Source organism: Rhododendron vialii, chromosome 12a, assembly GCF_030253575.1.
Source record: "Rhododendron vialii isolate Sample 1 chromosome 12a, ASM3025357v1".
Taxonomy (NCBI): domain Eukaryota; kingdom Viridiplantae; phylum Streptophyta; class Magnoliopsida; order Ericales; family Ericaceae; genus Rhododendron; species Rhododendron vialii.
Window position 1 is genome coordinate 34,820,440 of NC_080568.1, and position 18,148 is coordinate 34,838,587.

General features: G+C 37.4%; 1 protein-coding gene and 1 long non-coding RNA gene across 2 annotated transcripts; one reads left to right on the forward strand and one right to left on the reverse strand.

Moving 5' to 3' along the window:
- Positions 1-1,842: 1,842 nt before the first annotated feature.
- Positions 1,843-3,632, reverse strand: LOC131310172 (uncharacterized). The gene is made up of 3 exons (XR_009195139.1): positions 3,488-3,632; positions 2,421-2,482; positions 1,843-2,072 (listed from the first exon to the last, which is right to left on the reverse strand). It is a non-coding gene; the product is annotated as an uncharacterized LOC131310172 (long non-coding RNA).
- A 2,067-nt stretch (positions 3,633-5,699) lies between these two features.
- Positions 5,700-10,446, forward strand: LOC131309715 (uncharacterized). The gene is made up of 4 exons (XM_058336311.1): positions 5,700-5,778; positions 9,141-9,235; positions 9,954-10,061; positions 10,275-10,446. The coding sequence occupies exons 1-4, from the start codon at positions 5,700-5,702 to the stop codon at positions 10,374-10,376; spliced, it is 384 nt and encodes a 127-aa protein (XP_058192294.1). The 3' UTR covers positions 10,377-10,446.
- The last annotated feature ends 7,702 nt before the right edge of the window (positions 10,447-18,148 follow it).

An 18,148-nucleotide genomic window follows, 5' to 3' on the forward strand; every position in this document is an offset into this window, starting at 1 on the left:
TTTATCAAGACACATATTGATTTGTATCCCTTATCATTGAGTTGTAACTTATTGATTTTTCTTTATAAAGCGTATGTTTTAGAAAGTATATCAATTATATTGTGTAATTGAAAGATAGAGTTTGTTAATGAAATAGATTGGAAGAAAATCAATTCTTTTGAAATGAATTTCATGATTATAGCCGCCTATAAGAAAAGGGGATCACATAATCAATGGATGAAAAATATGGGAACGTGCATCAAAATTAGAGCTCAAGCAACTCCAGTAAAGCTTTTACCAGTGTTCGAGCAACTTGACAGATTTTATCCATCTATTTATAGGCAACTCTTTTGGGTTTTCTAAACCACCGAATAAACTTTTGCTGCTCTCCTCTGTGTCCAAAACTCATAAACTTCCATACGCATTGGCTTGTCAATGGACCGGATTCGATCCGAATCCGAATTTGATCCGATAATGTTGATCCGATAATCCGAATCCGGTAATCCAAATAAGGATCGGATCGGATTAAATCCGTTATCAATCCGAATCCGAACTTTATTTATTTATTTATTTTATAAATTTTAAAAAAAACAGTAAATTTTTTATTTTGAAAAAAAAAATGTTTAAGTAGTTTTACTTTTATTTTAATTTTTTAAATATTTTTTTGGAAAATTTTTTTTTTTGCTAAAATTTTTGAAGTAAAAAAGTTTTCAGATCGGATTCGGATTTTCGGATCGGATCCAGATTTTTCTGATCCGAATTACCACTATCGGATTCGAGTCTTATCAGATTTGAGTCTTATCGGATCTGGCTGATTGACAGGCCTAAGATCGGCGTGCTCGCAGACAGACAGAAATGCCCGAACTCCAACGAACCCTTCCCCCCAGTTGGCGACCCTTTTGATCAACCAACGTCGAAATACACGAAAGGGGCGATCTATGTTTATCCTTGAAAGTCGACCTCTGCCCTTCACTCAGGAATTACCTAAAAGGAAAGACAATCGAATCAGCTGCTGTTGGCCTCGTCACGTTTTCGATTTCTTAGTGACAAGCTTTCTCTCCACCTTCGGCCCGATGAGCTTGCGGGGGGTTGTTGGTGGACGATTTTGATCCGGTAGTTTCGATCAACTAAATCGAGAGAGAAGTAGGTAGTTGGCAAGGGTTCCAAACCTTAGATTTGACCGGCTATAGCCTTTTGGATAAAAATGAATCAACAGGGAATATTGAGATTCTTGTGGAATATAGCCGTCGGGAGTCGCGCACTAACCGGAATGACTTTTGTTGTGTTTTTGAATTTGGTATTATACTACGATAGGTTCAATATGGAAGATATCTTCTATAGATTAGGACCTCCTTTTTTTCACAAGTTTGTTCCTACATTTGATTTACTATGTTGTATACCTTCTCTTTTCGAAAATGTAATGTAAATAATGAGTCAGTGAACAAACTAGAGAATCGAATTCAGAAGAACTACGTGGAGAAGTCAGTAAAAGGATGTCGAAGACCCAAGAAAGCAATGACGAAAGACAGATCAGAAAAAGAATGCCTAAGAGGATAAGCGCATGGATAAGCTCACTCAATTTTGCCGCCTCTCTCTCTTTTTAAAAAAATTCCCTCAACAAAGAAACCCTAGCTGCCGCCGCTGGGGGGGGGGGGGGGGGGGGAGGCATCCGCCTCTCTCTCCCTCCTCCCCCCTCCCTGTTCGTTTTCCCCCGCCCTCCTCACCTCGTGGTCTCCCACCGCTGGCTTTCCATGCGCACTGTCACACCCCACCCCGGGCCAGCACTCAAATGAGCCTAAACCGACGTGAGGGTGCAACATCAACCACCAACCCATTTCTATAACTCAAGTTTTAGCAACTAAATTAACCAACAACCATTTTATTGATAACGCAAAACTTAACGTTCTTACAAACACAGCGGAAGTCTTAAGAAAGCATTAAACTATACAATAAACCAAATATGAACATAGGCTGCAACTACATCCCTATCTACAAAATTTTGCCAAAACTAGTCCAGCCTTCCCAACATGCTACCCTAAGCGAGTGCACAACCCCACGACGATCAGCAGTGGATATCTACAACGCTTGCAAAACTGGATTCCAAAATGGAATCCAGGAGTGTTATGAGACATGGATGCAATTCCATATTAAAGGTACAGCTAAAAGATATTCTCAACTTGTAACAGTTTATCGAGAAATAAAAAGTAACACCAGACAAGCAGCCAATAATTTAAGGCATAAGCCTTTTGGCATTAAGCCAATCACCGGGCACACAGCCAATAGTTTAAGGCATAAAGCCATATGGCATAAAGCCAATCACCGGGCACACAGCCAATAATTTAAGGCATAAAAGCCTTTTGGCATAAAGCCAATCACCGGGCACTAAGCCAACATTCAAGTTTAATTCAATATAGAATAACATCTATGAATCAAACACTCACCTCGTACTCCAAAAGAAAGTACAACTATGGTTTCGGTGCTCCTTGATTCATCGACTCGTCACCTATCCACAAGCCAAACATTTTAGTATAGAAATACTTTTAAGGCTTTAACAAATGCATTAACAATGTTCTGCATCAATTCAACTATTTAGTAATTGCCGAACAAAAGTAAATTCACCAATTCGTACCCAAAACCAAGAATTCCACAATTTCACACATTATCAACGGAACCACTGATCGATTTCTGACTATAGAATTCTATAGGTTTCAAAGAATACTACAAGACCACCACCACTAGCAAGAAGGCTTCTAGTACATCAATCTAGATATAAAATTTGCCCAAATTGGACTCCGAATGACTAAGATATGCTCAATTGAAATTACACATCTAAAACAGAAACTACAGACCCAGCAGAACAATCTGCGATCGAATGCTCATTAAAAATCACACACTTAATCTTTTCCAATATTTCCAACGCCAAAACAACACCAACTGATCAAGGTTTAAGACTCAACAGCATCCATAGTCAGTAAGCATATTCAACTATGACAAAACTGATGAAGAACACAGCTATAAATCCTGCCCAGGATTTCAGAATCACTAAACTATTAACTTCGGAACCAAAACTGAATTTGCTCAGACCAAACTAAGGCACAATCTTTACAGATTCAGAAAGATATACAAGTCTAGTTTCGGAATCAAGAAACGGTGCCTAAAACCGATACCCGAGCAAGAAGTTATGCCCGTTTTTTCCAACATGTGTCTGGGCTGTCTGCCCAGACGCGAATCTGACTGCAGCCCGGTTAAAGATTTTTATCTTTTTCCAGGTTTCTCAGAAAATTCTGAAATTTTTACAGCATAAACTACACACAAAGAAGCATCTACAGTAAAAATACCAGAAAATAACATGAACGGTATGTCAATGGTAAAAATTCGTCAAAAACAGGACAGACTCAACTCTGCTCAAAACACAGTTATGCATATTCATATGTTATACACGAATTTTCAGGAATAAACTCAACTTCAAGCTCAAAAACCCTCTCTCATGGCTTCAATTTGACCATACCTATTTCCTCCTTTCTTTCTTTCCTTCTTTCTTCTTCTTCTCCACCGGCTGATCTCTCTCTCTCTCTCTCTCTCTCACGTTGGAACCTCCTGATGGGTTTTCTTTCTTTCTATTTTTTTTTCTTTTGTTTTAAAAGAACACACACACACACAACACCACACCATACACACGGCACACATGCACAATTCCAAAGAAAAATTGCACTCCAGCCCTTTAGGTTATTAAATATAACATTTAAGCACCTCAATTAAAAAGGGTGTTACACGCACAGTCGGGGTTCGTTCGTTGCTTGGCCAGGCGTGGCTCCCCCGTTCGGTGGATTCGTCCGGCGTGTGGTGGTGGTCCACAGTCCGTGGTTCCACACGGCGACTCCAGATCTGTCTTGCTCGAAGTCATCGGCGAGATAATAAGGTGTGTGGTTGGGTTGGAGTTTTCCTTCTTTTGGTTTTCTTTTCTGTTTACCGGTTGTTTCTTTCCTGGTGTTCTCCGATCTGGGTCCCCCCAAATTTGGGCTGTGCTGGTCTGGGTTTCCCCCAGGTCCGGCGGTTTGGGTGGTGGGCGAAATAAATTTAGCTTGGTTTTGATGGGTGGTAGGCGGCTGGTTCAGTGATGTTGTGGTGTTTTCCAGCAGCAGCAGCTGTGTTGCTGGTGTTGGGGGTCCTTGTAACAGCACTGGTTTGGTTGCTCTGGGCCGTCAACGGCAGATCGGGTGTGATGGAGGGTCTGGTCTTCGGCCACTGTGGTCGCTTGGGCATGTCGGAGTCGCTTTTCGGCGTTTGCCTCGGCTCTCGCGTCCGGAGCTTCGCATGACAGCAGAGGCTTGCCATGGAGTCTCCCCGGAGTTTCTCCTCTGCTGGAATGGTCTCTATTCCAGTCGGTTGGTGGCCGGTGTGGTCTGGCCATGAGAGCTGTTTCTTCCTTTACGCTTGTTTTCTGTTTGTTGTTTTCGATTACATCTACTCCTTGTTGTGTAATGGTTTGTGCTGGGATTTCATTTGAGATCTTTCTGTCTTGTCCCGGACGGGATTCTCATATTAGCACCTAGTATTGATTTGCTTTTGCAGGGTGTCCTAGGGTCCCGAATTAGATAGTTTGGTGCACTCTTGTATTTTGCGATGTAATCTTCGCCTTCGGGTGTAATGAAATTGACTGATTCAAAAAAAAAAAAATGGATAAGCTCACTCTAAGTCGTCAATTTTAGATCCAAATTCGAGATTTTCCTTATACAATATAATGTCACTATAATCGTATCCTTAACGATCTTTTGAATAATACACAAGGGAGATTGTGGCTTGTCTCTTGGAGTAATCATGATCCATTGATCATCATGCCTTCAGAATAACTCCAACAGTTTTGTTCAAACTTTTATCCTACTACTTGAAACGTTCTTCCGGTGGATTCTGCAAGTATCTCGGAGGACGTGAGGATTCAAGATGTGCGGAATCAACCACTTGGTGTGGAGTAAGTGTACGTGGATTCGGCAAGTCGATCTTCGGTTAGTCGGTGAGGATTCACGATTGTTTTAGTTAAGATCGTCTTTGTAACTGCACAATGATTATTTTAGTGGTTTGATTTCCTCCCATAGTTTTTATCCTTTTTAAGGAGTTTTCCACGTATATCCTGGTGTTCATCATTTATTGCTCTTCAATTCTTTTTATTTTGGTTGTTGAGTTTTTAGATAACGAAAAGGAATTTTCAGGTTAAAAGGATAGAAAGTAGAAGGCATTAAGCAGAGGTTAAAAGAAAATTTATAGTTTTCCAATACCTCTCTAAAGATGAATAACTGATTTCTAAAAATTCAACGTGAATGTAAGAAAAAAAATGGAAAAAGACAAATATATGTTATAAAAGTAAAGAACAAGAGCAAGAGAGCACAATATATATATATATATATATATATATATATATATATATATATATATATATATAGTTGCTTCAGGAACTAGAGAGGGAGAGGGGTCAGTCTTCAAAACTGTAAAAGAATACTGTATTATTGAACTATTTCCCATAACCTTACTTTCACTCTTCTACAATAGTATCTCTCTGATATTTTGAATCCATAAACTGAGAATTGAGCGAGGGCCCTATTTATAAAGGATGGGCCAGGGACTAACTTTGCAATAAGCAAAAGCTTGAGGGACCTAATGAGTAATAAAAGAATTGTGATGACATCATCATGACCTCATCATGTAAATGCTTTCCCGTTGCTATAATGATGTCATTTCACCACCAATTCACAACCAGAGGTCCAGAGGAACCTAGTGGTCAAGAAATTAAAGAAGTTCTCAGAGGTACGGTGTGCATAATTTGAGTTCACTCGTTAATTTGTTTGTTGCTCATCAGAGTGATAGATATTTCCCTATCGCCCCTTGCAGTGGCAGACAACTGGAATCTCCTCAACAGAAAGTCAGAAATGCTCGACTAGTACTTTTTGTCAAAGGAAATAGAGAGTCTCCCGCATTCACTACAAGGAATAATACTGCCCCAGGGGAACCATTTAAGCAATAGCCATAGAATAAACCTGACTTGCATTCTGAATGAGTAAATTAAACAGATGGGCGCTTTCACTCGCATTCTGAATCCCACGTACCGCTCTCTTCATTAATTAACCATTTGTTTGTGTGGCTTTCACCGAAAAAGAACAAGTTTGTATCTTTTCATTTGCTATCATATGAGAAATGATTCAATAATAATAATATATAGGAGTACTTTGGTGACCATGCATCTTTGAGTACCATGTGACGTGTCTCCAATGTATCGATAGGATATGCTTCATTTGTTATATAGCGGAGCACGTTTTACTAATACTTTGATGACATATCACGTGATACCCGAAATATGGTACTCAAATATGGTGACCATAACATTGCTCAAAATGATTTGGACATCTCTCATTTTGATAAACATACTCCAATATTTGTCTTTCAGTGTTAAAAAATACACACCGCACAATTTTGGAAGCACAAGTTATAAAAAAGATTTTAGAGTGTAATTATTAAAAACTAGAGTATCAAAATTATTTTCTTCCTTTTTTAATCAATTCTATTGACAAATTTCGGGAGTTGAAAAAATGCACGAGACCCCATAAGATACATGTACACATAAAACAATGACATTGAATACATCAAAATGTTACAACCACACCCAAACACACGCCCACACAAATAAGTGTGTGGGCTCCTCACACCAAAGTGTGTTATTTTTGCACTAAAAATTGATTAATTCTTAAAATAATTGGGCAAAAGTAAAAAAAAATTTACTTTTTCGATTCCTCTCATCAAGAAGAATCAATAATCCGCAAAAGTTTGGCGCAAAACTAACAAATGCAAAAAAAATTCAAATAATGACAATTTTCAGATTTAAGTTAAGTTTAAGAGAACACAACCTTATTGTTGAACACATTTGTGCCCCAATCATTACACTTTTTTTTTTCTCTATTTCCAATATTGTTGAGTTAGGAGAGTTTGAAATAAATTTAATTGATTAGTTTTTTTTTTCTAATATTTCTCCTATGTATAATTTTTTTGTTTTGCTTCATATATTTTGCAAACAAATAAAAAAATTTGGGAAAAATACCAGATATTCTCGTCTCGTCATATAGATTAACTTTTTGTTTATTCATGTTAAAAATTCCAGTTCAAAGAATACGAATACTATGGTAATTAGATTCACAGAGTAACTTTGAGTATTATTCTTAAAGATTGTCAAAGTAGTTAGGATTAAAAATTGGGCTCGACAAGTAAAATTGAAAAGGGGTAAAAATATGAATCGAGTTGAACCAACCGTAAGCAAGACTCAATTTTTTTATCCACTTTTAGTCAATTATTCTTAGTTTTTGGTTTTAATTTTTAGTTTTCCAATACCTCTCTCAAGATGAATAACCGATTTCTAAAAATTCAACGTGAAAGTAAGAAAAAACTGGAAAAAAGACGAATAAAAATACAACTTATTTTGTTCAAGGCAGACCCACCTGCAATCCCATCAGAAAATTTCACATGCACGAAAGTGAACCTGATTAGCAAAACATAAAGAAAAATAAGTGAACGAGACCAAAAGTAATGACTAAGGCTTCCATGTAAAACAATAGAATTGGTCAAGACTTACATGTGTGAAAGAAAGGGGGAAAAAAAAAAAGAAAGAAAGAAAGAAAGAAACAAGAAGGATCGGCTAGTTCGTTTGGGACTCAAAATCCATGCGTACAATTTTCAATAATTTTTTTTTTTATCTATCTCTTCCCACTCATTACTCTCAAAATCTAAACCGAACAGAATCTTTATGATGGTAGAATACGCGCGTTCCCATTGATTAATCAACTGATTTTTTTCTCCTATAAATAGGTCATCGTTTAAATTTCTTTCTTTCTTTCGCACGAATGGTCTACTCTACGTTCTCAGCAAAATGAATGGTGATGCAGAGAGGCGTGTTGAAATAAAAGAATGCGCAACAAGGACAATCATGAATAAGTATGAACTAGAGGTACTCCCTCTACGAACACACAATAATGAGACAAATGTCATATATTTTCTTGAATCAATAACAACTAACTTTAGCCCTAAGGCTTACAACTCAATTTATAATAAACTAGAAATACTAAAAAGAAAACCTATTATAAGGGAAAACTAAATCTACGTCTTAGAGAACAAGAAAACAATAAAGAGGAAATAGAATCAAACCTAATTAAGAAAACCCGATATCCTAGGCAATTTATGCTAAAATGGAAAGATTCCTAAAAATATACTAATTGCAAAATAATAAACTAAAATTTCTATATTTCTTAAATAATTAAAATATCGGCCTACATCAAATGATTTACATGACAAATACGTATATTACAAATAGCCCACAATCGAAGGCATTGCAAAGGTGTAGTGCTGTGGGGCACTACGGGAACCCAAATTCATAAGATACAGACACACACAACTGACAACATTGAATACATTTGTGCCCCAATATTACACTTTTTCTTTTCTTTTTCGTCTCTCTTTTTGCAATGGCGAGATTGTGGAGTTTGGACTAATTGATTAGCAGAATAGATGTTGATGACTTTCTGTTTAATCATCTTAAAAACCTTATTTCAAAGAATGTGAATAACATGGTAATATAGAGTAGCTTTGAGTCTTAACAAACAAATTAACACACAAACAACCAACACCCCCCCCCCCCCCCCCCCCCCCCCCCAAAAAAAAAAAAAAAAACAAAAACAAAAAAACAAAAACAAAAAAAGCATAACCTAAAGTAGCTTCTTAGTAAGAAACAGTTTGGATTAGAAAGGTTGTGTACGTACTCAGTGTCATGATTTTTATTTTTTTTTTTCAGTTTTTCGTCAAAATATTTAATGAGTAGCTTCCTCGTTGTTATAATGATGTCATTTCACCACCTTCACAATGTACAAAAAAAGTTCTCAGAGGTGTGCATAATTGAGCTTACTCATTTGTTGCTCATCACAGTACTATGTTTTTGGACGGATATTTCCCTATCTCCGGTCCCCTTGTGGTAGACAACTGGAATCTTCTTTACAGAAATGCTTGACTAGTACTTTTTGTTAAAGAAATAGAGTCTCCCACATTGTTTGGAAGTGGAATGAGTGATCACGACCTCTACACTTTCTACTATCAATGTTTTCTTGTGGTTGGCTTTGCCTATCTATAATAAGGTATTGTATGCCGTATCGATTTCAATATTGCTAAATATCCTAAACTATTTGTTCACGCCTGTGACTTCTCGCCCCACGCGATTGTCCTTGTTAAGGTCTCTCTCTGTCTCTCTCGTGTGAGTGAATTCAGGGGTGTGTTTGTGATTGTGCACGCGTTCTGCGTATGCGGAATTGTGTAGCTCCTTTCTTTTTTTTTCTCTTAAAATCTACAAGAGGCTTATTTTTTTTACTGTAAAATGCCAAACTGTGTCTTTGTGTTCAGGAAAGTGTATATTGTTTATGTTTTGCTCTTTAAATGCTTATTTTCATACTACTTTTTGAAGTGAACTTTCTGTAATGATGCTTGTGAGTTAACTCATGGTTATGCAGATTAATCTGAAGTATAACTTCCATATGCCGTCCGTAGGGATAGAAACATGCGTCTCCCTGTGTTACACTTAGTTCTGATTACTGCCCTTTTCCCCTGTTTGTCCTCTGTCTGAGTTGTTTTTGAAGATCTAAATTTCAGTTGACTGCATTGTGTTTTTTGTACATATGGTTAATAACTTTTAGTAAATAATAAATGGTGTGCTCCTACGCGAGTCAATTGTTGACCTTAGATCTATCTTCTCAACATTGCCAATTCAGCTTAGATCTTCATCGAGTAGCCACAACATCCCTAGAATCTCAGTAATTTATTTTTGTCCCACTTATTGCTATTGCCAACAATCCTTTAATCATGTTCATGATCAGTATTCCACTTCAAAGAAATCCCCTTCTCTACGAACTCAATGATCATTGTTTAAATTACTTCTGTTGTTCCGCCGATTGCAGTCACATTTGGATTTCAATGAAGCCCAAGTCAATGCTTTTCTTTGTGATGTTGTGACTGATGATCTCTGTGACATAATGATGCCTTCTTCTATTGATGTCGTTACCTTGGTAAGTGTGGGCTTTAAGTAATTGCTTACTTGCGGTCTGGAAACAGATAAGGGGGAAGTACATTGGTACATGATCATCTTCTTCTTGTTTATGGTTGTTTCTATACTTCTGGTCCAAACATAGTTTTTCGTTGTGTTGGGGAGTTCTTGTTTTGTCCTTGTTTCGTAGAGTATGCCATCACTGCTTTTATGAAACACCTAACATGTTAAGCAGATTTTTATGTTGTCTGCAGTTTGTCCAAAGATGATGCACTTGATACTACTGAATGTCAAGAAAGTATTAAAGATAGCAATCGCTTTGTGTTGCTTGACATAGCCATATTTTTCATGCTCTTTCTTTCTTTTTTTTGAAAATTGCTACGATGACATATTATAGCGTTCTCAATTTGCAGCCAGATGGTCACATTCTTTTGCGAGATTATGCAATAGGAGATTATGCTCAAGTAAGTGTCCAAAATCTATACCTATTACAGTATTTGGGCTTATTTATACTTGTCTCCCACACTTTTCCTGGACACTACCAGATAGTGATAGAATTGCTGCACTCACAAATTCTTTTCCACTACTACGCCTAATTTTTATTTTTTTTCTGCTGGATGAGTTGGACTTCAGATACCTGTGGCTATGTCTAATCATGGGCAATAAAATTTAGAGCCACTTCTGTATTCGACATCTGAAATCAAATGATAGATTCAGGCCCAGTGTTTGTTGTAGCATTTTGTGGGCATTTTTTCCTTGTGTACCTTGGGTGTTACAGTTTGTTCATGGTGTCTTTACTGATGCCTCTAAAAACAAAAGAAGAAAAAATAACTTGTACTAATCAATAGAGCAAGAAGCTAAATCAACACTGGGGCATAACCTTGCTATAGCAGGATCCTTCTAAAATGGGTGCGCTCCCTAGATGGGAGCTCAAATCGGCACTCCCAAGGCGGGAGCTCGCTCTTAATTAAGATGGGAGCTTATCGGGCCATTAAGGCAATTATTCTCTTACTTTTAAGGGAGTTATGCCATTGGGAAAATAAGAATATGAAAATCATATTAGTCAAGAAGTTTTACAAATTGAGAATATATAACTTCCAATAATTATACTTTAAGATCGGAAAAATTTCAGTAAGTTTTACTTTTCCTTTAATGGTCAAGTATTTAAAGGTATTTTATATACATACTAGTATTTGCCCGTGCCTACGGCACTACGCACTCACTCCTGTAGTGCCGTAGGTGCGAGCATTTTGGTAATATAAACAATGGGTAAAAAGAAATATGACATTTTTGTAATATGTTTGTAAGAATGTGAGTGTTTTCTTAAGAGAGTTGGAGAGCATACATTAACCCTTGGATCAAATCAATCTCAACCCTTGGATCAATGATAAGTGCCAAAATATTCATATTTTGGCCCTCCAAAATACATTTATTAGTCATTTATTTTTGTTAATTGATTTTTATTTTGTTCTTTTGTTGTTTATAGGTTGTTCGAGCCCGTTGTCCGAGACTTTGGATAAAAAGTAGATTTTAAAGAAGTTTGGGGTTAAAATGCAAAATGATCCAAAATCGAGTGGTTCATTTATTATTTATTGAAGTTCAAGGGCCTTTGTGTGATTAAGGTTTTCAATTCCTATATAAACACTTTACTAATTGACTTTAGGTCAGTCTGGGGGCCGTGGGAAAAAAAGAAAAGAAAAAGCACGGACAGGAAGAAGAACGAAAGAACAAGACTGCCGTGTTACGCTTCTTTTGGGTTCGAACATTCGTTTTCTTTACAGCTTTCTCTTAGGTTGTTTTGTTTCAGATTTTCTTTTCCCTTCAAGTTCCTAAAGTTTTGTTCAGATCTTCGTACTCCGGTAATTCGTATTGATTTATGTTCTTTATTTAAGTTGTTCGTTGATATTTGTTTATTAATTTATTTCTATTGCTTATTTCGTATTCGGAAGCATGTTTCAAATTAGGGTTTCTTCTATTTCTTGCATAATGATTAGTGAGTAGTTGTTTAGGTAGGGTCTGGGGTGATTAGCACACTGTGGCTAATTCGGGCACTGCTCCTTTTATCAAACTGTTAAATTAAATGATTTTCGATTGGAAAATACTTCCCGCGGACGAACTCGGGCATCGTCGGAGCCCATATGAACAGGAGAATGGGGGTCCAAAACTCATTCTTCGCTGCGCATGGATATACGGCGACCATAGGGTCTCGCATCTTGCGGGGTATCTATTTCAATCTAAAATTAAACGTTTTTAAGAACTCCAAACAGAGCAGGTTAATCCGGACTAGTTACAAGTACTATGAGTCCTACGACCGTACCTTCCTTTTAATTTTCTTAAAAGTACAATCAATTTCGTAGGTTTTAGTTAATCTCAATCAATCGTCAAGGGGTGGCTACCTAAGAGCCCGTTTAAATTATAACAACCTGAGTTTTTAGTCAGCAGACATCACCGTCTTTGTGGATTCGACTCCGGACTTACCGGATATTATGCTGCGTCGGTCTCCGCCCTACGCTTGGGGCAACCCATTATTTTAGGTCTAGAAAATCGGTCAAGCATTTTTGGCGCCGTTGCCGGGGACGGTTACGTGTGTTAAGAATTCGGGTAGTTATTTTTTATTTGTTTTCTTTTTAGTTCTTTATTATTTTTTTAAATTGTTGAAAAAAAAATGGCCGATTTTGCAAAGTGCTATGGAGGTTATACAAAACAATTTGATTGTTCAGTATCACTTCCTATATTTTATGTTTTGGCCTCAGAAAATCCTTTTTCGCATATTGGTAACCTTGAGAAAGCTTTTGCTAGCGATGAAGTGGCTCTTTTACATGTATTCCCAAAATCTTTGCGTGGTCGTGCTCAAAGTTGGTTTATTTTTTTGAGTCCAGGATTGACATGGAGTGAGATTGTCATACAGTTTTTCAAAACTTTCAATCCCTCGTATGAGACTCATATGCTTTTACAAGAACTATCAGATTTCTCTCAACAAGATGATGAGTCTTTGTCACAGTGTTGGGAGCGATTTAAATTTGTCGTATTCTCTTGGTCGAATTATAATTGTGAGCTTGGCAGTCTTCTGGTTATCTTTTGCCGTAGTTTAAATCCTAAACCATGCCAGGTGGATTTTAGGTCCACTGACGAATTCCTAGATAAAAACGCTGAAGAGGCTTGGGATTACCTAGATGACTTAACTCAAAAGCTCCAATTTTGTGAGTTGACTGAAAATTTTGAGGATACCAATTCTGATGGGAGGGAAAAAGAGGAAAAAGAGCCGCTTCCTGAGGATACCAATTTTGAGGTGAGGGTAAAAGAGGAAATAGAGCCGCTTCATGAGGATATCAATTCTGATGCGAGAGAAAAAGAGGAAATAGAGTCCTTTGTCATTAGTGAAGGCTATATGCCTTTTGAGGAGTCATTGCCAATAGTTACACTGAATAATCAAGTGCTCCCAGCTCTAGATTGTGCCACCCCTTCTATTGAGTCTCCACTTTCACAAGAGTTTTTAAATGTGAAGCATAATGATTTTCTTGGTGTTGATGAATTTAATTTAGTTTATCATCCATATTTTGTGGACTTTGTCAATGCTTTGAAAATTGATCTAGTTTGGGCTAAGCACTTGGTTGAATTTAAGTGTCTAAAACGAATTAGGCAAATGCGCTACTCAAAATATCTTATCTTGTGGCATGGCCGAGTTCAATTCTTGATAAAAGGTGTCGAATGGAGTACTATGTTTATTGTCTTAGCTCTTGTTGGCATGATAAATGTTCGGAACCCACGTTTGGCTACACGTACATAAATTTTTTTTTTTTTTTATGGTCTGGTATAGCCACCCGTTTCTCGCTTGAGAAATGGGGAGAAAAGTAGTACCCGTGTCTTTCACGTGAAGAAAGTGGATGATTTTTTGTCTTTTATTTTATTTCTTCCCTTGTTTATTTCTTTTAGTTTTTTTTTTCTTGCTGTCTTGGAGGCTCACGTTTTGCAGGTTGTTCGATCCAAGTTGGGGGGTCTCCCTCTTTCTATAATTTTCTCTGCTTAGGCTCTCCTTTTCGAGGTGATATCTCTCCTCTCTTATACGTTTATGTCCTATCGTTATTTTTCATACTTTCAATGCGGACATTGAATAGTTCAAGTTGGGGGGAGGAATCACTTTGTTCTTTATTTTATTAAAAAAAAATTTGAAAATTAAAAAAAATACTTGTTGGATCCTTTCTACTTGGGACTTGGAAATTGCAAAGTCTACTTGTTGGTTGGTTGTGCTGAGAATTTATGGGCATTCATTGAATATTTATATTGCATGGTAGTTCTTTTTGCTAATTTGGCGATATGAATTTATCTTGGCATACACTCTTAGCATCTTTGCACTGTACGTTTCTTGGACCTTGACTGCTTGTGAGTTGTGACTTGAGTGCTTTCAATGGCTAGATTAGTGGAGACTTATGCCCATGTGAGCTTTAGTGCCTTACCTTTTTTTGGAGTGGTGTCACATAAAATCTTTGTTTGTCGTAAAAAAAGAAGTTAGATCGTTGTCGATCTCATTATCTTTGTCGTCAAGTATTGGGACTTAATGCATGCTTATTATTTCTTCTTTTGGGAATGGAAAGTTACATGGTTGTATTGCCCCTAGGAGATGATAGTAGGCCATTTTTGTACATTGAGCCGGTTCGTTTCTTTTTCTTAAATATTTATCCTTGCGAGCCACATTGAGCCTCTTGCATGAGCCTTTTTCTTGTTAAGCTTCACCAACCATATTGTGTCTTGAGAATGACAAATTAATCATATGAGGGTTAATTTTTGAAGAGAATGGAGAAAGTGTATTTGAGAAATGTGCTTGAAATGAGATGTGTGCTTCCCCATAGCTAAAAAAAAAAAAAAAATTGAGAAAAAGAAAGATAGAAAGGAACTTGAATGAAAAAATGGAAGACATCCATGCATTTGTATGAAGAAAGAAACGTGTGAACTTCATAGGGGAATTGTGTGAAGAGTGAAGAATATGAGCGATATGGTGGAGTTGAAAGAGGGCGTACATTATTATTTGCCTTTTGTGTTTTGGTCTATTCTCGGACACTTGATTATGTCTTACCCTAACCTTGAAACACTTTTCTTTACCGGACGATATAACCGAATAAAAGTCCTATTTAATCTTAGGGGCAATGGGTTGTGATTCGATGGATAGATAGTCTTTAATGCTTGACATTCATTTCATGAGATCATGTGTCTACCATGAGATCATGTGTCTACCTTAAAAAAGCTTTCTCTTCGTGTCTAAAGTGTGCGGGGTACTTTGATTTTTTATTACATAATTGACTTCCGTCCGCACACTTTGAGAGTTTATTAAATGCACCTTGTTTCGAGCGTTTTCTTTTGTTGAGTGCATGACATGGTGAGAATTGAAGTCGAGACTCGGTCCGGAGAGAGTACTTAGTTGCGATTCACTTGTGGTCAAGGTCTTTACTCACCCACGCTAAGTTTGGATGCCATGATTAATTTCTATGTTTTGATAGCATTTAGAACTACTGTTGCGTATGCTATATTCTTGGCATTGGTGTATCAATGAGTTGCATTGCAGTTTTTGGGTTCTATGTGAAAAGGATTCACGGTGTTTTGTGGGTAATCACTGCTGAAAACCCTCACGAGACTTCACTCGTCCTACCGGGGCTGCCTGGGGGTTTAAAAGAAATATCCATTTTAATTAGTTGCATTTGTTTTGGTTTGCTAGAGACTAGCAAAGTGTAAGTTGGGGGGTGTGATAAGTGCCAAAATATTCATATTTTGGCCCTCCAAAATACATTTATTAGTCATTTATTTTTGTTAATTGATTTTTATTTTGTTCTTTTGTTGTTTATAGGTTGTTCGAGCCCGTTGTCCGAGACTTTGGATAAAAAGAAGATTTTAAAGAAGTTTGGGGTTAAAATGCGAAATGATCCAAAATCGAGTGGTTCATTTATTATTTACTGAAGTTCAAGGGCCTTTGTGTGATTAACACTTTACTAATTGACTTTAGGTCAGTCTGGGGGCCGTGGGAAAAAAAGAAAAGAAAAAGCACGGACAGGAAGAAGAACGAAAGAACAAGACTGCCGTGTTACGCTTCTTTTGGGTTCGAACATTCGTTTTCTTTACAGCTTTCTCTTAGGTTGTTTTGTTTCAGATTTTCTTTTCCCTTCAAGTTTCTAAAGTTTTGTTCAGATCTTCGTACTCCGGTAATTCGTATTGATTTATGTTCTTTATTTAAGTTGTTCGTTGATATTTGTTTATTAATTTATTTCTATTGCTTATTTCGTATTCGGAAGCATGTTTCAAATTAGGGTTTCTTCTATTTCTTGCATAATGATTAGTGAGTAGTTGTTTAGGTAGGGTCGTGGGGTGATTAGCACACCGTGGCTAATTCGGGCACTGCTCCTTTTATCAAACTGTTAAATTAAATGATTTTCGATTGGAAAATACTTCCCGAGGACGAACTCGGGCATCGTCGGAGCCCATATGAACAGGAGAATGGGGGTCCAAAACTCATTCTTCGCTGCGCATGGGTATACGGCGACCATAGGGTCTCGCATCTTGCGGGGTATCTATTTCAATCTAAAATTAAACGTTTTTAAGAACTCCAAACAGAGCAGGTTAATCCGGACTAGTTACAAGTGCTATGAGTCCTACGACCGTACCTTCCTTTTAATTTTCTGAAAAGTACAATCAATTTCGTAGGTTTTAGTTAATCTCAATCAATCGTCAAGGGGTGGCTACCTAAGAGCCCGTTTAAATTATAACAACCTGAGTTTTTAGTCAGCAGACATCACCGTCTTTGTGGATTCGACTCCGGACTTACCGGATATTATGCTGCGTCGGTCTCCGCCCTACGCTTGGGGCAACCCATTATTTTAGGTCTAGGAAATCGGTCAAGCAATCAACTTGTCTTGTGTGGAGGCCCACACCCTTGTGTTTTATTAGGTAGATTTTTATATAATCTATATACACTCCTTAGGCACTCCCAACCTTAGGAGCTTCTAGGTGCCTCCGCTCCCCCACACCCGCTCCCGCTTCCGCTCCCGCCCCCGCTTCGTGCTACTAAGCTTGCTACATAGATTCTGTTGATATCACTGTTTTCTTTTTTCTTTTCACTTATGGCAGTTCTTGTCCTTGATTTACTTCTTTATTGAGTTATCTTGATTTGGCCTCCTTGTTCTCTTGTTGTGTAAATCTTCTGACCAAACTTGTAGGTAGAGTTGGATAAGAGGAATCAGATGATTAGTGAGAACTTCTATATTCGAGGAGATGGTACTGTAAGTACTCCATATTAGTGAGAATTTGTATTGCTGGTTTGACGGTTGACCGTTTACACTTCAGAGCGCTTTTTACTTCTCTGAAGAATTTTTGTCAACCTTGTTTGGAGGTGCTGGCTTCACCATTGTAGATATGGTTATATACAGCAGACAGATTCAGAATCGTTCTCAGAACATAACCATGTCTCGGTGAGTACTGATTTAAAATGATCAGTTTTTATTTAAGCAAATTGGCTTGCATTCCAGTTTTTCCTTTATCGTGTTAACCTTGTGGACGTATTCTGGTTGTAAACTTTTTGTACATGCACAGGGAAGTTGATAAATTTTGATGGACGTGTTTGACTTATCAATGTTCCATTACTGCGCCTGTGACCTCTGATAGTTGGAACTCAATGAATGTTACCAAACGACAGCGAAAACATATTGGCAAATGAATTTTTCTTCGCTAAAAACCATGGTAGCTTGATCAATGATTTAATAGGATGGATGCGAAAGAACATACTCTTTAGCTGAAGATTTTGTCAACATCAAATAAATATACAATGTTTATTATTCATATCTTTCATAACCTTTAAATGATTCCTGACAAAGCATGGGTGTCGATTTTTCTTTTTTTTTTCGTTTGAAAAATGTCATAACTGCTGCGTTTTACATATGATTCTCTAATGGATGCCTCTTGTTTTTTTGGATCACGACCTATACTATATTACTAGCTATTAGGCGATGGATACGAGCTGCATTCAGCCAATTTGCTTGTGTTGTTCATCAATGAAATTTTTGGTGCTTTGACGGACCAGGTATGGCAGCTAACTCCCGAGTTTCCAAATCTTAAGAACGATATCATGTA